At 43.4% G+C, this 22882-nt stretch overlaps 1 protein-coding gene across 1 annotated transcript in view; it reads left to right on the top strand.

The window, feature by feature from the left end:
- napbb (N-ethylmaleimide-sensitive factor attachment protein, beta b) overlaps positions 1-20542 on the top strand; it is a 38271-nt gene extending 17729 nt beyond the window's left edge. Inside the window, exons 4-11 of the mRNA XM_080200052.1 lie at positions 1130-1176; positions 1301-1378; positions 4701-4756; positions 4849-4933; positions 5335-5439; positions 6736-6804; positions 11892-11942; positions 15547-20542. Coding sequence (XP_080056178.1) covers positions 1130-1176; positions 1301-1378; positions 4701-4756; positions 4849-4933; positions 5335-5439; positions 6736-6804; positions 11892-11942; positions 15547-15645 — 590 coding nt within the window. The 3' untranslated portion in view covers positions 15646-20542. The remainder of the gene's footprint in view (positions 1-1129; positions 1177-1300; positions 1379-4700; positions 4757-4848; positions 4934-5334; positions 5440-6735; positions 6805-11891; positions 11943-15546) is intronic.
- The last annotated feature ends 2340 nt before the right edge of the window (positions 20543-22882 follow it).

The raw sequence follows: 22882 nt of genomic DNA on the forward strand, positions 1-22882 counted from the left end.
CAGGACATTGGCCGCAACATTTGGATGGCGCCAAGTTTGCAGTGTGTAGAAGGTGGGAGAACCAGGGTGTGTCCAGGCCCAGATAAATGAATCAAGTCCATACAAAATGTTAGTTTATCTTTTATCAAAGAAAGTACAATTGTCTTGTAGCCAATAGAAAAACTGAGAGGGTGACCCTGTTGGATCAGGTTTATCCACATGATTGTCAATCTTTGCAGATTATTGATTTACATTCTAAATAATAAATGCTTACCTAAATATTGCATTTGATTCATTAATAAGAGACATTCTAACCACCATCCCTCAACATTTAATGGTGTTACCATCACTGAATCCCCCACTGTCAACATCCTTGGGGGTTACCATTGACCAGAAACTCAACTGGACTCATCACACAAACACGATGGCTACAAGAGAGGTCAGAGGAATATTGTGGCAAGTAACTCACCTCCTGACTCCCCAAAGCCTGTCCACCATCTACAAGGCACAAGTCATGGAATACTCTCTACTTGCCTGGATGGGTGCAGCTCCAACAACACTCAAGAAGCTTGACACCAAGCAGGACAAAGCAGGCCACTTGATTGGCACCACATCTACAAACATCCACTCCCTCCACCACCGACGCTCAGTAGCAGCAGTGTGTACTATCTACAAGGTGCACTGCAGCAATTCACCAAAGATCCTTAGACAGCACCTTTCAAACCCACGATCACTTCCATCTAGGAGGACAAGGGCAGCAGATACATGGGAACACCATCACCTGCAAGTTCTCCTCCAAGCCACTCACTGTCCTAACTTGGAAATATATCGCCGTTCCTTCACAGTCGCTGGGACATAATCTTGTAATTCCCTCCCTAACGACATTGTGGGTCAACCCACAGCATGTGGGCTGCAGCGATTCAAGAAGGTGGCTCACCGCCACCACCTCAAGGACAACTAGGGGTAGGCAATAAATGCTGGCCGGCCAGTGACACCCAGGTCCAATATATGAATAAAAAACCCCACCGTGAAGACACTTGAGTAGATCCCCTGTGCTTTTGTGAAAAGTAAATAGAAGTGACTGAGATACCCTCCCTGTTATAAAACTGGACTTTGCTTTTCTGAAGCAACCTTTGTTGTTTTCCCACAGAGGCGATCAGTTGTTTAAATGCCGCCATTGACATATACACCGATATGGTAAGAAGTTTCATTTAAATTGTTGCGATCTCAGAAATGGATTAATGTGCCTGTGCTGTGCAGAGCAACGGACAATGTTTGAAGGCACCGTTTAGTGACTGATTCTCTAATTTCATTTCCATAGGGGAGGTTTACAATTGCAGCAAAACACCACATCACCATTGCAGAAATCTATGAGTCGGAACTGGTAGATATTGAAAAGGTATGACGTTAGACAGAATCTTCTTTGCGCACCGTGTGCCTTTGTTATAATGTGCTTGAACTGCGAAACCACTTTGGTACCTATTTTGTATCATCGTAGAGCTTGCAGACACTGTTGTGATAGCCCACGTGCATTCGGAGAGGCCTATTTTTTTTTGTGTGTTGTCTCCACTAAGCCAAGGTGAATTTGGGACTATTCTGGAAGGTGGTTAGTTAATTTCCTGACCATGACAAAAGTAGGTTCTAAGGAATGCCCAGGCAAAATGAGGTTGACACAGGGATAAAAAGTTAAGAAACAAAAAAGCTAGGTACAAAATGGTGGGATACCAATCTGTCTGGTAAGGGGCAGTTCAGAACACACAATAGAATAGATAGAAATGGGTTCTTTACGAATGGGTCTATTTTCTGTCCGGCCTTCAGAACAGAAGAAGGTCTCTGAGAATGGAGCCGAGACTGTGTTAAGGTGTGCACATTATACAGCTGGTAAGGACAGTGGGCTGAAGATGGGAAGAGCAGAGGATGGGTGGATTGGGAAAGACACACTGCTACTCCAGACCATTTAAAGGGGTTCGCAGGAAGTTCTGGGAGTTCTGTCCCAATAAGATTATCATGACTCAAGTGAAAGAGGGTCACTGACATGTGCCTAGTTGGTGTTAAGAGTCTGAGAAGTGCGGTTGGAATACGGCTTCTGGTGAATGTAACTCAATGCTGACATGATTGAGTGGGAAGTGAGAGATCCTACATAGAGGAAGTTGTGTGGGGAAGATTATAATCTTGCATTTGGTGCCACATGTCTGTAAGTTCAAGTTTATTAGTGTCACAAGTAGGCTTGCATTAACACTGCAATGAAGTTACTTTGAAAATCCCCGAGTCGCCAGCCTCCGGCGCCTGTTCGGGTACACTGAGGGAGAATTTAGCGTGCCAATGCATCTAACCGGCAGGTCTTTTGGACTGTGGGAGGAAACCAGAGCACCCAGAGGAAACCCACGCAGACACGGGGAGAATGTGCAGACTCCGCACAAACAGTGACCCAAGCCAGGAATCAAACCCGGGTACCTGGCGCTGTGAGGCAGCAGTGCTAACCACTGTGACACCGTGTTGCCCCCAGGAAGTAATGCAAATCCTTATAACTACTGTAGCCACAGCTTTGTTGAATTGACTATCTAAAATTTTATAGGAAATATCCTTTGCCTGGAAATGTTTGAACTATGTTGCTTTTGGTTGATTTGTTACAGTAAAATAAATCTTGGCTATCACTTTTGTTTCCAATGGCAATGTGAGGATTCCTTTCCTTTAAATGTTACCTGTCTCTGCAGGGGTTCGTAATGCTGGGCATTATCGCTGCTCAATTTGCAGCACAATCTACCTAATTAAATTTCATTTCCTGTCATGGTTTTTCTTGCTCTGTTCATATTCATTTTCCTTTTTATCATTTGGTTTTGTTGTTGCATGTTCTAACAAACCTCTGTGTGGGGTAGCAGGGGTGGGGGTTCGGGGGGGGGGAGAAGGGTTCGGGGCGGCGGGAGAAAAAAAAGCTCTTCCAACTTTCCCTTCGTTCTTCCAGTTATTATTTGGAGTTGAAACCCCTGGGCGGCACAGTGGTTAGCGCTGCTGCCTCACAGCACCAGTGGACCCAGGTTCAATTCTGGCCTTAGGTGACTGTGCGCAGTCTGCATGTTCTCCTTGTGCCTGTGTGGGTTTCCTCTGGGTGCTCTGGAGAGGCAGCCTCCATTTGCCCCTACTGCTAAAAGAACTAAATTATGATGATATGCACTGTCCAAAGATGTGCGGGTTAGGTTGGGTTGGCCATTGGCCTTAGTGTCAGGGGAATTAGGAGGGTAAATACCTGGGGTGGCGGGGAGAGGGCCTGGGTGGGAATGTTGTCTGTGCAGGCTTGATGGGCCGAATTGCCTCCTTCTGCACTGTAGGGATTCTATGTTGGAAATTGATCAAATTGGAACAATCCTTTTAACCCCAGGAGCTATATCTAATTTCTTCTTGAAATCAGACAACATTTTGGCCTCACCTACATTCTGTGATAGTGAATTCCACACATTCATCACTCTTTGGGTGAAGAAATTTTTCCTCACCTCAGTTCTAAAATGTTTACCCCTTATCCTCAAACTACGACCCCTAGTTCTGGACTCACCTACCATTGGGAACATTCTTTCTGAATCTACCCTGTCTAACCCTGTTAGAATTTTATAAGTTTCCATGAGATCCCGTCTGACTCTTCTGAACTCCAGTGAATATAATCCTAACCGACTTAGTCTCTCCTCATATGACAGACCTGCCATTCCCAGGAATGCCAAATTCTCCATTCGCGCTGGCCACAGGGCAGGATCAGGGAATCCCTCCCTTAGTCTCAGTAATGCTGACCATGAAACCATTGTCAATTGTCCCAAAATCCTGGTTCACTAATGTTCTTTAGAGAAGGAAATCTGCTGCCTTTACCAGGTCTGGCCTACGTGTGACTCCAGAGCCACAGCAATGTGGTTGTCTCTTAACTGTGGCCAAGGGCAATTAGGGACAGGCAACAAATGCTGGCCTTGCCGGTGATATCTACATCACATGAAATAATGAATCAAAATAATATCCTCTGGATTGGAGGGGGAACCTGTCCAAGACTGGTGGCAAGAAAAATAAAGGCTGGGATTCTCCAATCTCATTCATCCCATCACTTCTGCCAGCGAGAATGGACAATGTGGCGCTCAGCCAACTCTCCATTCACTGCAGTGGAACTGGAAAATCGAATGGGCGAGACTGGAGAATTCTGGCCAAAGTCTTTTATGATAATGCATAGATATTTCCTTTGGCAATGTATAGCAGAGAGATCAGGGGAGTCTCTGGATTAATAGTGGTATTATTGCTGGACTATTAATCCAGAAACTCAGCTCACGTTCTGGGAACCCAGGTTCGAATCCCACCATGGCAGATTGTGGAAGTTGAATTCAATTAAAAATATCTGGAATTAATAATCTGCTGGTGACCATGAAACCATTGTTGATTGTTAGAAAAACCCATCTGGTTTACTATGTCCTTTAGGGAAGGAAATCTGCTATCCGATCTAGCCTACGTGTGATTCCAGAGCTACAGCAATGTGGTTGACTCTCAACTGCCCTCCAAGGGTAACTAGGGATGGGCAATAAATGCTGGCCCACCAGCAACGCCCATGTCCCACAAATAAATTTTAAAAAAAAAGGTCAACAGAAGCTGCAAAAAGTACAACTGTGACAGAACAGGCTTGAGGGGCTGAATGGCCTCCTCCTGCTCCTATTTCTAATGGTGACATTTAACCATTTAATACATGTTTAATTTCTCAGGCTATAGCTCACTATGAGCAAGCTGCAGATTACTACAAAGGAGAAGAATCAAACAGGTATTTAAAAGTTTATACCGGCAATAAATAAATACATCATATTTCTATTCATGTTGCTAGAAGCACGACTGATTTGGCCAATCTTCTTTCAGTTCTGCCAACAAGTGTCTGCTAAAAGTGGCCGCTTACGCAGCGCAGCTGGAGCAATATCAGAAGGCAATAGAAATCTACGAACAGGTCAGTTGCCAGAAGGGATTTGTTTTACTCCGTGTTTGTCCTACCTCCTTTCCCCCATGTTTGTATCATCCCTGATTATATTCTGTACCGCTTGCATGCTTCTTTGTAAGCCAGAGTGGGAGAGGCATCTTGGTTATACTGCAACGCTTTGGGTCTTTCTAACCTCTCAACCCTGGATCATTTCCCATTCTCTTACCTCGGATCACTCTTGAGGCGTTATCCCGGCTCTTGACACCTTTTGGAGGGTATCCGATTCTAACCTTGCGGTTGTGGTTTTTGGAGTGCATGACAGGCTGTGATAATTGCTTTCAGATATTGGATCTCTGATTAGGAAGAAAAATTCCCATTGTTCTGTTCTGTGCTAGTCAAATTTTTTGTGATGGTTTTGTCTTGTTCCCCAGGTTGGGACCAATACCATGGACAACCCATTGCTGAAATATAGTGCAAAGGAATATTTCTTCAAAGCAGCACTGTGTCATTTTATTGTCGATGAGCTGAATGCTAAGGTGGGTGTGAGTTCATTCTGGTGCATCATTACACGGGGAGCTGGGTAAATAGCAGAATTCGGCTAAAAGTCAAGCTCAGGTTGGTGAGTTGAAAGTTTGTTTTGTAAGGCCCACAAATAAAATTAGTTTCAACAGCCTTAACCCTGTTCTTGGGGAAGCATGGTAATATTGTCACTGGACTAGTAATCCAGAGACCCAAGGTAATGCTCTGACCAGGGTTCAAATCCCACCATGGCAGGTGGTGAAATTTGAATTCAATTTTTAAAAATTTGGAATTAAGAGTCTAATGGCTGTAAAACCATTGTCGATTGTCGTAAAATCCCAACTGGTGAGGATATCTACCATCAGACTTTTGAAAGGACCTACCTCGTGTTAAGTTGATTTTTCTCTGTATCCTAGCTATGACTATATCACTACATTCTATATTCCTTTCCTTCTCTATGAACAGTATGTTTTGTCTGTATAGCACACGAACTATACTTTTCACTGTATACTAATACATGTGACAGTAATACATCAAATCACATGTCTGCTGTCTTTACGTGGTCTGGCCCACATGTGACTCCAGACCCACAGCAATGTAGTTAACTCTTAAATGGCTTGGAAAACCACTCAGTTGAAGGGCATTGGGTCAAACTCCTGGAAGTCTCTCCCTACCAAAACTGTGGGGTGTACCCACACCTCACGGACTGCAACAGTTCAAGAAAGCAGCTCTTCCTAGAGGGCAACTAGCGGTGGGCAACAAATGCTGGTCCAGCCAGTGACGTCCACGTCCCATTAATGAGTAAGATGAAGCAATTAGGGATGAGTAATAATCCCATGAGCGGACAAAAAAGAAAGTTAATCTGGGGCCTCAGTTTATAAACCCGATGAGTAGCACTGCCAGCGAGATTCTCTGGTCCCGCCACTGGGCTTTCCCTTGGTGTCACCCTACGATGCCACGAAACCCACAGGAGGGGGCGTGCTACCAGCGGGATCAGAGAATCCCATTGGCCTGAACAGCCAAGAGAATTCCCCCCCATCCTGAGAAGAAATTGCCCCTTAGTGTCCAGGGATGCGTAGGTTAGAAGGATTAGTGGGTATAATGTGTGGGGATATGGGGGTAAGACCTGGGTGGGATTGTGTTTGGTGCAGACTTGATGGGCTGAAGGGCCACTTTCTGTACGGTAGGATTTCTATGATTCTATGAACCGATTCACATAAAAAATCGGTTCACTATTTTCTTTTATCCTCCCGTTTTGATATGCGTATTTAGTGAGCGTGTAATGAAATTAAATCATTTTGTTTTATCCGCAGCTTGCTCTGGAGAAGTACGAAGAAATGTTCCCAGCATTTTCAGATTCACGAGAATGCAAACTTTTAAAGGTAATGCACCACCAGGTTCTCAACAAAAAAACAGAGAGCTCAGGGCCTCATCAGCTTGAAGTGGTTTTTAACCCTAACTCCTTTATTATAAGCCATCTCCGATGGGGACCGGTGATTAGCACTGCTGCCTCATGGATCCAGGGACCCGAGTTCAATTCCTGGCTTGGGTCACTGTCTGTGTGGAGTTTGCACATTCTCCCCGTGTCTGCGTGGGTTTCCTCCGGGTGCTCCGGTTTCCTCCCACCTTCCAAAGTTGTGCAGGTTAGGTTGATTGGCCATGCTCAATTGTCCCTTAGTGTCCCGGGATGCAAAGGTTAGAGGGATTAGCGGGGTAAATATATGGGGTTACAGGTGGGATTGTTATCAGTATAGACTCAATGGGCCAAATAGGCTCCTTCTGCACTGTAGGAATTCTATGATTATATAAGGAATGCTTTCTTAACAAAGACCTTGACTTGATATTATACCAGCCACTTCCTGCAGACACTTATTTTGGGTCGAAGAACAAAGAACAAAGAGAACAAAGAACAACACAGCACGGGAAACAGGCCCTTCGGCCCAACGAGCCCGCGCCGCCGTCCCACTGTCTCAGTGACCTATTCATGATTTTAGTCTACGCCTAATGTGAGAGGATCAGGGAGGTCCAATTTAGGGACAATTTAGTACCCAATCAATCAGCCTAAAAGCACATCTTTGGGGATGTGGGAGGAAACCGGAGCACCCGGAGGAAATCCACGCAACCACGGGGAGAACGTGCAAACTCCCACAGACACAGGCCCAAATCCATGTGTCCGCACAGCAACAGAGATAGTCTCTGAGCTGTCATGTTGCCCTCGAGATGGTCCAGTTTAAGCACACTAATGACATGAAGCAATAGGCAACTCCCGAAGCAATGTCCAAGAGCAGCCCACTACAACCTGCCGCATGCATGCCCCTTGCTGGACTTAAATGCCTGTGGAGACAAAAAAAATTCATTATTAAACAGGCAAAGACTAACATCCCTGAGGCAAAACGTATTCCCGAGCCTACAATGTTTAGTAAGGCCTACTATATCCCCCTATATGTAGCCCGCTCATGTGGCTGTCTAAGTGACTCTTAAACAACCCTAGCGTGCCTGCTTCCACCACCTTACTCGGCAGTGCATTCCACACCCCCACTACCCTTTGCGTAAAAAACTGCCCTCTAATATTTGTCTTATACCTAGCCCCCCTCACCCTAAGCCCGTGACCCCTCGTTCTATCCATTTCTAATAGCGGAAAAAGCTTACCACCATTTACTCTATCTATCCCCTTCATAATCTTATAAACCTCTATTAGATCCCCCCTCAGCCGACGTCTCTCAAGGGAAAACAGCCCAAGTTCATTCAATCTTTCCTCGTAAGACAGCCCTTCCATACCAGGCAACATCCTGGTAAATCTCCTCTGCACTCTCTCCAGGATCTCTACATCCTTCCGGTAGTACGGCGACCAGAACTGGACGCAGTACTCCAAGTGAGGCCTAACCAACGTTCTATACAACTGCAACATCAGACTCCTACTCTTATATTCTATACCTCTTCCTATGAAGGCTAACATACCATACGCTTTCCTCATCACATTCTGCACCTGCACCGACACCTTCAGGGACTTGTGCACTTGCACCCCCAGGTCTCTCTGCGTATCTATACTCCGGATAGTTCTACCTTTTATCGTATAACTCCCCTCCACATTATTCCGGCCAAAGTGCATCACCTCGCATTTCTCCGGATTAAATTCCATTTGCCATCTATCTGCCCAATCTACCAGCCTGTCTATGTCCTGTTGCATTGCCAGGCACTGCTCCTCAGTACCCGCCAATCCAACCATCTTAGTGTCATCAGCAAATTTGCTGATCACACCACCTACCCCCTCTTCCAAGTCATTAATATATACCACAAATAGAAGAGGTCCTAGTACTGAGCCCTGCGGCACACCACTGGTGACAGACCTCCAATTGGAAAAGGAGCCTTCCACTACTACTCGCTGTCTCCTCCTCCCAAGCCAGTTCTCCACCCATCTACATACCTGGCCTTGTATCCCATGAGCAAGTGAACTACTTTCCCAAGGAAGATAATCATCAGGAGATATTATCTCCTTCCAGACAGCCTTTTTAATAATGATCAAATATGTTGCAAAATCTCACTAACTGTCCTGGCTGGAGACAATACTCATCTCTTTAACCTGTGCTTAACCCTCTCTCCACTCACATTGTCTGTACCTTTAAGACTTGATTACCTGTAAAGATTCGCATTCCAACCATTATTTTGTAAATTGAGTTTGTGTCTTTAAATGCCCTGTTTGTGAATAGAACTCCCACTCACCTGACGAAGGAGCAGTGCTCCAAAAACTAGTGGCTTTTGCTACCAAATAAACCTGTTGGACTTTAACCTGGTGTTGTGGGACTTCTTACTGTGTTTATCCCAGTCCAATGACAGCATCTCTACATCATGACTACATGTGACCCCAGAGCCACATCAATGAGGTTGACTCTCATCTATTTCCAGGCAACTAAGAGCATAGAACATAGAACATAACAGCGCAGAACAGGCCCTTCGGCCCACAATGTCGCGCCGACCAATTAAGAAAAAAGCAATGACCCTCGAACCTAAACCAATCCTTTTCCATCCATAAACCTATCCACGGACCTCTTAAACGCCCCCAAACTAGGCGCATCTACAACTGCAGCAGGCAGGGCATTCCATTCCCCCACCACCCTCTGGGTAAAGAACTTACCTCTGACATCCGTCCTATAACTACCACCCCTTAATTTAAAGCTATGCCCCCTTGTGCTAGCTTTCTCCATCCGAGGAAAAAGGCTATCACTGTCCACCCTATCTGAACCTCTAATCATCTTGTATGTTTCAATAAGGTCCCCTCTCAGCCGCCTTCTTTCCAACAAAAACAACCTCAAATCCCTCAGTCTCTCCTCATAGGACCTTTCCTCCATACCAGGCAACATCCTGGTAAAGGGATGGGTAATAAATGCTGGCCAGTCAGTGATGCCCATGTCCGCGAATAACTTTAAAAAAAAAATTACAGAACCATAACTTGCAATATACTCGAAGTCATGAAACACATTGCAACCTTAAAGACATTAGAAAATATAATCTTATTTCTTACATGGAATTCTGTATTAAAAACAACTCTTATCACAGACTAAAATATTTATAGGATCAATAATTAAAGCGCAGTGTTACCTTAAATCCCGAATGGTTTAGTGATCTCTGGGGCTGCAACTCACTTTACAGCCGCGAGAAGTATTGACGCAAAGATTTCCATTCTACTCGTCTGTCTGAACTGATTATTTTATATTCTATTGAATTAAATCGCGTCATTTTTGGCAGCTGTGAGTGCAACCTCTCTGTATAAACCCCTTCCCTTTTCGTAAGGGTATATCATGCCTATCATTGATCATTTCCGAGTTGTTGAGGATTACTGTTTCATGTGAACATTGTGTATCTGGCCAATATCTGTTTGCAATTACTTCCAGTGGCAACACATGAGATGACTTTTTACTTCTTTCTTATTCTCAGAATTTGTACTTTATAAAAATGGATTTAAGCTTTTGGTGCATGGTCAGCTTAATATTCCCGTATGCATTAAAGTTAATTTATTGGTCACAAGTAGACTTACATTAACACTGCAACGAAGTTACTATGAAATTCCCCTAGTCGCTGATGCCTGTTTGGGTCAATGTACCTAACCAGCACATCTTTCAGAATGTGGGAGGAAACACACACAGACATGGGGGGGATGTGCAAACTCCACACAAACAGTGATCCAAGCCAGGATTCAAACCCAAGTCCCTTGCGCTGTGAAGCAGCAGTGCTAACCACTGTGTCACCTGTTGTTGCTATGTTATTATGGTAATCTTGCAGTACAGGGACAAATCTTCAAGGTTTGGTGGAAGCATCAGTCCCAAAACTACTTGAAGTTGTGAGAATAAATCAGAATAAATGTTCTTATCGTTTAACAGAAAAAGACAGAATTGAAAACAATAGTTAGAAATGTATTGATCATATGATCTTACTACTTGTTCATGCCATATTCCCACTGCAGCAAAGACTGAGAATTTGCCACCCAGACAAATCTCCGTTCACTGCTGCGGGATGGAAAAATCCCACTGCATGAACGGTCAGAAAATTCCAGCCCCAATTTAGGATCCGTCCTTGGTAACCAAAAGAGAAAACGTTGGAAAATCTCAGCAGGTCTGGCAGCAACTGTAAGGAGAGAAAAGAGCTGATGTTTCGAGTCCAGATGACCCTTTGTCAATGCTAAAAGGCATAGAAAGTGGAAGATATTTATACTATAGGGTGAGGGAATGAAAGATGAGTCATTGTCACGGAAACCAGGGGAAAGGCTGCTAATGGCAGCCCATGGAGAGAATAGAAGGTATGAATGGCCAAGTAGCAGAGAAGCTGAAGTCAGAGGGTGAACTGTGACAGATGAAGATGTGAGGGGAGGGTGGGGAGAGAAGTAAAATTGAGTAGAAGGGAAGCAAAGAAGGGAAAGAGGTGGGGGGGGGAGGGAAGAAAAATAAAGAACAGTTAAAAAATTAAATAAAATGAAAAGAGGGGTTGAGATGGGGTAGAGCAAATCATCCAAAGTTGTTGAATTCAATGTTGAGACCAGGAGGCTGTAAAGTTCTGGAAGATGAGATGCTGTTCCTCCAGTTTGTGTTGAGCTTCACTGGAACATTACAATAGGCCAAGGACAGACATGGACATGGGAGCAAGATCTGTCATCAGTATTTCCCCTCACTATATTTTTACCTTTGGTGTGGGCTATCTCTCTCTCTCTAAAAGTGCTTCATTGGCCGTAAAGCTCTTTGCAAAGTCTTGTGGTCATCAAAAATGCTATATCTCTGCAAGTCCTTTAAGTTCTTTTTTTTCAAATATCAGAACTGCCCAGGATATCCACCCTACCCCTTCAGCTCCTTGTTGGGTTTTTGCCAGTTCATCTGCGTGATCATGTCTTTCATTGCGACACGCGTGACGGTAGGTGGATTGCGGCCTTATTGTGTACTCGATCCTGCTGCCATACTGACTGTTCTTCTTTTCCTGTTCATAGAAATTGCTTGAAGCTCACGAGGAACAAAATGGTGAAGCTTACACCGAGGCAGTAAGTACTGATGAATTGTGGAAGGTTTACACCGATTAATATTTCAATGTGCATGTTCTGGATGACATTTGTTTCACAAACATAGCTCTACACCCATTGTGGTGTGAGAGTTTAGATTCGTTCATTGTATTGAAAGAGTTCTGGAATTAGATGCATAATGTTAAGATCTCTATAGAGACCAATAACCTTTTAAAATCAAATTTAAATTTCCAGTTAATAGCCGTAAGGATTAACAAATAAGATTTCACATTTTATGACTTTTACTGTAACAAAAGGCTAAAACACCTACTGACCAAACACTATCTTTGTGGGTATTTTATACTACAAATTACAAAACAGAATATTCCCCTTTTTCTTTCAGTATGAGCTAGAAACATGCCTCACAGAAGTACTTTCCTTTAAGTTGATGTTCAATTCTCTCAGCATCAGATGGAGGCAATCTGTAGCTCATGACAGTTTATTGCTGCTCTTTTCCTTCCTCAGCGTGGTAGCTTTTAATCTTAGAACTGTCTTTCACAGATAGGCTTTCTCCTCATAAGTCTTCCTCTATGTGCAAGCTGGATGAATCTTCCAGTCTCATTTTAACTCCTCATGAATTTGGTCTTTTTATTCTGAGTGTGGACTCTCACCCTCTTTCTCATGTGAACCATAGTATCTTGCTGTCTGTAGCTGCTCTCTCTCTGGGATTCTGGAAGACTAACCTTGTCTGAGACTTTTCAGTGATATCTCACACAACTTCCCCTCTCAAAGCACATATCCATGGTGATGTGAATCACATGGGTCCTGTATCCAGGTAGAGATGCTCATTTGTTATTCCTGAGACTCCAACTTTTTTTAATCTTTAAAATACTTGAATAACGTAAAGCATAACTGTTTACAATCAGACATTCTCGACACTTTTTTCTGGGACTTTGGAGACTTGCAGTCTGTTAGCACAGAGGCTCCTGGCATTGACTCAATATGTAAATACCTTGCATCTTCCTCCAAGTAAGCAATCTGGCCCTTCTTTAATCTCTCAACAATCAGAGGAGCCAACTTGGCTGTCAGGCAGACCTCAGAGCAGATTGCATTGTCAACTTCATTTTATCTTAAATTATAGACACAATCCCAAAACATAAGCATCTTATGCAACGAGATACTGGCTGGTGCATATTATTGGTTTTACTGTTGATATTGGTTCACTTTCTCTATAGAGAACTTTCAACTCCTGCAAGGCCATATTGCAAGATATATGGGGATAGTCACTTGGTGATAATATTTTTGGACCAGCACTACAAAGGCTTGGACTAATGCTAATCCCACCACGGCAGCTAAGGGAATTTGAATAGAACTGGTTTAAAAAAAAACTAGCCTCATTAATCATGATCCTAAAATGACCAGATTGCTCTGGGCACCCATCTGATTCATTCACCTCCTTTGGAGAAGGAGATCTGATATCCTTAGACAGGCTGGCTTACACCGGATTCCTGACCCACAGAAATGTACCTTATAAAATCCCTACAAAGCAGGAGGCCATTCAGCCCATTGAGTCTGCTCTGCCTCTCTGACAGAACATCCTACCCAGGCTCACCCCGACTCTATTCACTGTAATCCCTTATTATTATCCTGCTAATGCCCCCAACACACACACAGTTTTAAGTTCATTTATTAGTGTCACAAGTAGGCTTACATTAACACTGCAATGAAGTTGCTGTGAAAATCGCTGAATCGCCACACTCTGGTGCCTGTTTGGGTACATTGAGGGAGAATTTAGTATGGCCTCTGCATCTAACCAGCATGCCTGTGGGACTGGTGGAGGAAGTGTGAGAGGAAACCAGAGCGCTTGGAGGAAACCCACGCAGACACAGGGAGAACATGCAGACAGTGACCTGAGCCGGGAATTGAACCCAGGGTCCCTGGCACTGTGAGGCAGCACTGCTAACCACTGTGCTACCATGCTGCCTACATGACTCTGAATTACCATCTGAAATGGCCTCAGTTATATCAAACCATTGCAAAAAAGTCAAATTGTACAGTTTGATCTAAGCGTTGGAGATGACAGATGGACACCCTGGTCTTGCCAACCCTGAAAATCGCCCTCACTAATATCTGGGGACACATGCCAAGACTGGGAGAGCTGTCTCACAGACCAGTCAACTTAACCGTACTCACTGAATTGTTACTTGGAGCTATACCTGTCCCCAGTTTCCTTCATCACTATCAATGGGAATGCCCTGGCACAGGTTTTAAAGTTTATTTGTGTCACAAGTCGTCTTACATTAACACTGCAATGAAGTTACTGTGAAATTCCCCTAGTAGCCACACTCCTGTTCGGGTACATTGAGGGAGAATTCAGCACATCTTTCGAACTGTGGGAGGAAATCGGAGCACCCAGAGGAAACCCCTGCAGGGAGAATGTGCAGACTCTGCACAGACAGTGGCCCAAGCTGGCAATCGAACTCAGGTCCCTGGCGCTATGAGGCAGCAGTGCTAACTGCTGTGTCACCCCAGTGGTAAGCCATAGGAGGGAGCCTTTCGTATTGAATCTGGACGACATGACGTCTCATGGCATTTGGATCAAACAGACAAATAAACCTCTGACTGAGCACCTTTTGGAAACTGACTAGAAGTTCCAGATAGATGCGAGTAAGATTTTCCCTCGCTAGGGGGTCTAGACCAAGAGAGACAATTTTACAATGAGCGGGAAACCACTCGGACCAAGATGAGGAGAATCTCTTTATTCAAAGGGTTATGAATCTTTGGAATTCTCTCCCCTGGAAGGCTGTGGAAGCTCAGTCAATGAATGTGTTTAGAGCAAGGGTTTGATAGATTTCTAAATACCAATGCTCTAAAGGGATACAAGTGTGGGGGGGTGGGGGGGGGGGAAGAAAAAGACATTGAAATGGATAATTGGCCAGGATCATATCAAAAGGTGTAGCATCAAAAGACAGGCTGAATGGCACACACGTAATTTGTATGGTCATTGCCAACAATTGCCGTTTCCCCTGTCCATAATGTTTGACGCCATGGTTAGCACTGCTGCCTCACAGCACCAGGAGCCCGGGTTCAATTCCCAGCTTTGGGTCACTGTCTGTGTGGAGTTTGCACATTCTCCCTGTGTCTGCGTGGGTTTCCTCCAGGTGTTCCGGCTTCTTCCCGCAGTCCAAAGATGTGCGGGTTAGACGGATTGGCCATGCTAAATTGCCCCTTGGTATCAGGGGGATTAGCAGAGTAAATACATGGGGTTACAGGGATAGGGCCTGGTCCCTCCCACAGTCCAAAAGTTATGCTAGTTAGGTGCAAAATTCTCCCTTGGTATAGGTGAGAGACACCAGAGTGTGATGACTAGGGGATTTTCACAGTGGCTTCACTGCGGTGTTAATATAAGCCTATTTGTGACACAAATAAATAAGCTTAAACTTAACTTAAAATGGTTTGGCACAGACAAGAAGGGCCGAAAGGCCTGTTTCTGAGCTGTAATTTTCTATTATTCTATGGAATGGTGTGGCAGCCCAGTTGGTCGGTATCTCTAGGAGTGCGTGTGTGTTTTTATCAAGCAGGTGAAATTTTCTCACATGTCCTTGTCAGTTAGATGGGCGATATTTTGTTTTCTCTGTTCCCGCAGGTGAAAGAATTTGATTCGATCTCACGACTGGACCAGTGGCTGACGACAATGTTGCTGCGTATCAAAAAATCCATTCATGGAGAGGGAGACCTCAAGTGAAAGCCTTTACACACATTGAGCCATCGTTCCCAAGTTGTGACATGCTATTGTGTGCACTGGGTTGTGACAAACATGGATATACCTGTTTCAATGTTAATAGTTCAGTTTTGTTTTCTTTGTGTAACACGCCGGAGTAATGTATCATTCAATGATTTTGGGGTTTTTTTGCCCATCCTGCTGATTAATGTCCAATCTGGGGGCAATGATCCCAGCCATCAGCATGGCAGCACTGCGAGGGGCATGGTTAAGACACCCGTAACGTTCATTTCTTGCTTGTCCGCCGTTCTGAAACCTAGTAAAATCTCCTGTTTTGTGAAAAGTCTCTGGGGCGGTAACCAAATTCTGCAGCTAAGGATTGCCGGGAGGCTTACGTTGGAGTATCGTTTCCAGAAATTCTGCTACTCTGAGCAACCCTGACGTTTGTGGTGCTAATTTACCAAATGGCACAACGTTAAAACGGTTTTTAAAAATGTTGATTCTGTAGCCATACCAAATGGTCCACTGGAAAACTAAACAGCACTTTTTCTTAGGAGTTGAGTTAAAAAGAAAATATATATATATGTCAAGATTTATAGATGACTATAACAGGAAAAATTCAGCAAGTCCTTCAATTCTCATTCTGTATTGAATTAAACTGTTTGACATTAGCCATATCAGTTAGGGTTATGTTTTGAATGGTCTGTAAACTGGTTAGCTCTACCTAGAATGGATTAAGAATGTATTAAAACACCACTATCTCTCAGCTGTAAACATTCCTGTTGGGTTGGCTGAGGTACATTTTTTTTTCTTTTTAATTGGCGCTCTTTTAACCACTTATTCTTATTTATTTATTTTTAACCTTCGACGTGGTGGAAAAGGGTTGTTTTAGACTGGTTATATAACATAGTGGCAGGCACAAGTTGTTTCTGTTTGAGTTGATGGCGTGGAGACTTTGCCAACTGGCAACAGGGGGTATGATTGAGTTGCAAGCTACAAGAATGCTCCGTGTAATGTTCTATATTTCAGAATATTTTAATCTTGTAACATGCAAATGCTGTGTACTGACAGATGAGCCGAGTCCGGGTATTGCTGTATAATTTCAGTTTGTAACAATTTCACTATTTTCAGAATGAAAACTGCAGGCTGATCTTACAGCGGGAGGTTTTGGTGTCAGTTAAGGGTCGGCAGTGACATAGTGGGATTACCACTGGATTTGTGATCCAGCGACCCAGGGTAATGCTGTGGGGAGGTGGGTTCGAAACGGAAAGTTTTTTTGTGTGTAAATCCAAAAATTGAATATTTTGTGAAAGGCTTTCGCAAGTATTTTTTCCCCCGTCTATGTATGCGTGTGTTTGTGTCTGTAACAAAGTTTATGATAGCCTACCTTGCGTCTAATTGTGTGCTACTATGTTGTATGCGGGTGCAGGTCCGTCACTGACACAATATTAGCCTGGACAGGTGTTCAGCTGTTATTGTTGGCAATGATTTTGCAGAAGTTCCTGTAAGAGGAAGCTGCCCAGAGTAAATTTATTCACTTGGTTACTGCGTGAAACATCTGCCCATGTAGTAGAAAAATATTAATGATGTTGTTAAGGTCTTGTTAATTCACTGTAAGCACTTGATGCAACAAGTGAGTCCACTGATCAAATACTGCCTTCCACAAATAATGCTAAACACATGTCTAATGAAACTGTATAACAATGGTCTGAAATGTTCTATTTCCCAGTCTCTCAGCTTCATGAGAACACAAAGAAATGCCACTGTTTTCCTTTTGCTTTTGTTCCGAAAAGCCATCCAGAGTCATTACACCTCAAGTGTCCTAGATTTAGATAAGCAGTTTTATCCTTAGTGTTTTCAAGACTAAATAAATGTCCATCTACCAATGGCGAGTAGAGACAATGGACAAGATTCTCCAGCCGTGTGTTTCCTGCCAGCAGGCGTTGGCCCTTTTTTTTGTTTTGCTGGTGGCGGGATTCTCCAGTCCCGCCGCTGACCATGGGAATTCCCTTTGACATCACCCCCCCAATCCGACGGGAAAGCCGCAGGGGCGGGCCTGCGTTGTCGGCGGGACTGGAGAATCCTGCCGGCGTGAACGGCCGGAGAATTCCAGCCAATTAGCTGAACGGAGGACAAGAAATAGCACCTCGGGGCATGGGAGGAAGAGGGGGATGCAGATGAATCCATTCAAAGTGTCCGTCTCCGTAAAGTACACTTGGAACCCTACAGTGCAGAAAGAGGCCCTTCGGCCCATCGAGTCTGCACTGACCACAATCCCACCCAGGCTCTATCCCCATATCCCTACACATTTACCCATCATCAAATAAATACAATCCTTCCCCTTATTTAACCTTCAGAGGCCAAGCACCCTCTAGAAAAGCATGTTCTTGTGGGAGTTTTGTGAAGTGTCCCAAGAAATTGGCCAGTAAGTGTTCCCTGTGGATGTAATTGACACATTTTAGCCACACAAAATTTCATTCAATGATGTATTGTTTCCTGTGTTTGTGAATCAGTCTTGACGCTGATCTTTAACTTGTTGACTTACTCTACTTCCTTGACCTTGGCCGTTTGACGAAAACACAAGACTTGACTTGTTGACTCGCGTTGCACGAACATGCGTTTTATCTTTCAGAATATTTTAGTCTCGTAAAATGCAAATGCTGTGTACTGACAGATGAGCTGAGTCCAGGTATTGCTGTGTAATTTCAGTTTGTAACAATTTCACTATGAAAACTGCAGGCTGATCTTACAGCGACAGGTTTTGGTGTCAGTTAAGGGGAGGCGGTGACATAGTGGGATTGCCACTGGACTTGTAATCCAGCCACCCAGGGTAATCCTGTGGGGGACGCGGGTTCGAATCCCACCACGGCAGATGGTGAAATTTGAATTCGATTAAAAAGGTGGAATTGGAAGTCTAATGATAACCATGAAACTATTGTCGTAAAACCCCTATCTGATTCACTCATGTCCTTCAGGGAAGGAAATCTGCCATCCTTACCTGATCTGGCCTACGTGTGACTCCAGACCCACAGCAACGTGGTTAACTCCCTCAGGGATGGGCACTAAATGCTGACCCAGCGCACATCCCATGAACAAATTAAAACAAAAGTCCAGACCGTGTCTTCCATGTTCGCTTATGCTTATCCAAACCTGTTTAGTTATATTGAGTGATTCATGTTCCTTTGTCTCAGTATTTTGTAAATTGATTTTTTTAAAAAAAAATACTAAATCCTCAACTGTTAATCGATTGAACTAAAGTTATTTATTTTTGACGAGCGGAGAGAAACTAGAAGCTACAATGTTTCGTTAGTTCGTCTAATTTTGTACCTGCAATTGGAAATTGTGTGAAAGCAAAAAACAGAAGTTACAATGGAGTGAATAATAATTAGACAAACGTCGGTGACCACGATTCAAGTTAGCAAAGGCCAGTTTAGCAAGCTTGGTTACTTTTACTGAATGCAATTCTCCAATCATTTACTTACGGATGTAGATGAAACTTCCTTTATTAGGCATTCTATTCATGGTGGATTTGATTAGAACCATTAGAATCCCTACGGTGCAGACGGAGGCTAAATTTTATTGCAGTATGAATTATGTACGCTGGATAAACTTTTTATGCTTTGGATACTAAATAAGAAGAATACTTTATTTGGGGTTTCCCCCATTAGGTTCCCAGTGAAATGTCAATGTGTGATAATCCAGTGAGTTGCAACTTGTCACACACAACTGTAGTAATCATTTAAATAACTTCTCCTGCGTTCTTTGAAATATGTCGCTTCAGTACTGTTTGGAATTGGTTGCAGATTGTTTCATTGGAGGTTTTAGCAAATGATTTGCAAATTAATATCTCCATCTCTTGTTTTAAAGAATTTGTTTAGATTGAGTTAAACCTCTCCTCCACCGCCAACAACCCAAGTTGACCAGAAATGCACTGACTCACAGTTGCCAGAAATGTTTCACCCTGCAATCTTACCAATTTTATAGTGGAAATTGAGAAAGCCAGTCTCCCTCCTCATCCCCTTTTAAGAATAAAATCCATAGCTTCAATTTCTTGATAAATTCGATGATACCACGTGTAGCAAGAGACCCAACAATTTATATACAAAACTTTATCTTCCATACTCTGGCTAGCTGGTTAAAAACAGGGCTCATCCAAATATGCAACACTAGAGTTTTTTTTAAACATTCCCACCTGTAAAATTGTAAATATATTCAGAACGGATGACTTTCATTTTGGCAAGTATGAGTGAGATCCCATTCGCTCTCACTGAACTTAGTTGAAAATGTTTGACAAATGTGGGACATTTGTCAAAGAGAAAGCCAGAGAGTTTTTGAAAGAAGATGGGGGTGAAAATGGTGCTGTTATTTCCACTTGAGAAGGTATTCTGACACCCCTTTACTGTTCTAAGGAGTGACTGTGGTGTACTCGTGTTCAGAAGTCATTATAAGTACTTCCTCCATCCATCTCCCCGGTTTAAATTTGAAATGAAGGCCCTTTGCATCTACAGAGCTGTGTATCCCTTTTTCGTTAGGACGACCAGTAAGTATTTTGGCAGGAATTTCACTGGCTTTTTCCTTGGTATTTTATCCTGCCTGTTTGTAATAGCACTGAGCTGTTTGCCACTATGTTGTGCAGATTGTACGCTTGTTTCAATGTGTTGTGTTTAGATGTTACGGAGCGTTGTCCCAGTGTAATTATTTACATGCGGCATGTTATGTCTTCATAGGTATCGTTAACAAATCTGTGACTGTGTATTAGAAATCGTTTAATATCGAATGCATCAAGACAATCGAGTCTTTGTGGTGTTTTGTCAGTTTTGCAGAAATGTGAAGACCAGTGATTCTGAAAATTGGTCTGATATTGAAAGACAATTTAAAAAAAAACCCTATTCCTCCATTAAAATAAAATATCCCGTCTATTATCAAAGCTTTGTGTTCCTTGACTTTTATTTCCCTGAGCCTCGAACTCACATTGGGGTTCCACCCTTACTCCCTATCCACTTGCTCATTATGTGGAGAAGCCGGCGTTGGACTGGAGTGGGCACAGTAAGAAGTCTCACAACACCAAGTTAAAGTCCAACAGGTGTAATTGAAAGCATGAGTTTTTGGAGTGCTGCCCCTTCATCAGGTGAATGCTGAAGAAGGAGCAGCACTCCAAAAGCTTGTGCTGTTGGACTTTAACCTGGTGTTGTGAGACTACTTACTGCAGTTGCTCATTCACATTGGATAATAATATTGAGCAGTGGAGTACAGAGGAACAGAGGCTGTTTCCACATTACCCGGTAACACCTATACCTTAGCACAGTGCTAAATTCTCCCTCAGTGTATCCAAACAGGCAACTAGGGGCTTTTCATAGTAACTTCTTTGCAGTGTTACTGTAAGCCTACTTGTGACAATGATGAATAAACTTGAACTTATAGTCCCCCTGACACTATGGGGCAAATTAACAGGGCCAATTCACCTAACCCACACAACTTTGGATTGTGGGAGGAAACTGGAGCACCCAGAGGAAATCCATACAGACAGAACTTAGAGACTCCATACAGACAGTGACCAAAGCCAGGAATTGAACCTGGATCCCTGGCGCTGTGAGGCAGCAGCACTAACCACTGTGTCACACCTTCTATATTGGTGTCTATCAACACAACTGTGAAATCTATTGCCTTCAACATGGGATACAAAAATAACAGTGGGATGCAAAGTACACCAATCATTTTCTCAAGCTTTGTTTTGTTCAGTGGAGGAATGTTAACACCATAAACAAAAACTATTTTTCAATCAATATAATTGTTACAAAATGCAGATTGATGATATTAAGCAAATAGTCTTTTGAAGAACAAACATCTCAGCTTGGTTCTGGATCCCTCCCACATGGGTCAAATGGAAACCTCTCTAAGGTTCACCAAGTGGTTCTGGATCATTCAGGGGAATTGTTGGGATATACATCCTACAAACAAAGGACTCAACCTACACTGGACATTGTTATTGTTAAAGAAATGTGAGAAAAAGCAGAACATTATTCCTGCTCTAAGAACCAAAGCACCACAAAGTGAGTCCTCTTCATTTGTTCTCCCACCAGGAAGCTTGATACATCAGTGACATATTTTGGACATTTGGGCCACAGAGCCCAAATCTGGTCCTCTAGTTCTCACTACTCTTGGGACAGGCAAGAGTACTTAGGTTTCTGGTGTCAACAATCTTAGAAACATAGAATAGAACCACCACAATGCAGAAGGAGGCCATCTGGCATATGGAGTCTGCATCGAATCTCCAAAAGACCTATCACCGTAACCCAATGCAGTTGCCATGGCTAATTCACTTCACTCACACACTTTGGGAGACTAAGGCGCAATTTGCCTTGCCCAATCCAGTGAACCTACACATCTTTGGAGTGTGGAGAAAACCCACGCAGATAAGTGGAATGTGCAAACTCCACACAGTCACTCAAGGCCGGAACCCGGGTCCCTGGCGCTGTGAGGCAAAACTGTAGAATCCAGTGCAGAAGGATGCCATTCAGTCAGTCATGCCCACATTGCTTCTATGAGCATCTTACCTAGGCCTAGCCTACCCCCATATATTTACCTTGCTAATCTTCCTGATCCACATATCTTGGGACACCAAGGGGCAATTTAGCAAAGCCAATCCACCTAGCCCACACCTCTATGGACTGGGAGAAACGAGTTCCCTAGCTTATAATTTTATTATAGTGAACTATTACATTGACATTTTCAGCAATTACCCTTTCTGCAATTATGGTGCATTGATAAGCTGTGAACTTAAGGAGAACTTTGAGCAAACTACTGCAGATATGGTTTAGAACTATGTCAGCAGTCATCCATATTCTATGCAGTAAAACGGGCTTATCAAACACACAGGAATAATTAAAACCACTTTTTAGACTTGATATTAGCTGAGCTCATTCTTACGTTTGAGTCAAAGGCTGTAACTGGACTTGACAACGCAATCTAGTCTGACACTTGCAAACCATGTCGCAACCTTGCAATAAAATTCTTTTATGATCACAGTTACATACTTACTGAATAGGTGTCATGATGGCACAGTGGTTAGCACTGCTGTTACACAGCACCAGGAAACTGGGTTCAATTCCCAATTTGGGTCACTGTCTGTGTGGAGCTTATAAGTTCTCCCCATATCTGTGTGGGTTTCTTCTGGGTGCTCCAGTTTCTTTCCATAGTCCAAAGATGTGCGGGTTTAGTGGATTGATCGTGATAACTTACCCCTTAGTGTAGGGGGACTAGG

Source organism: Carcharhinus amblyrhynchos, chromosome 12, assembly GCF_965287045.1.
Source record: "Carcharhinus amblyrhynchos chromosome 12, sCarAmb.v2.hapA, whole genome shotgun sequence".
NCBI lineage: Eukaryota > Metazoa > Chordata > Chondrichthyes > Carcharhiniformes > Carcharhinidae > Carcharhinus > Carcharhinus amblyrhynchos.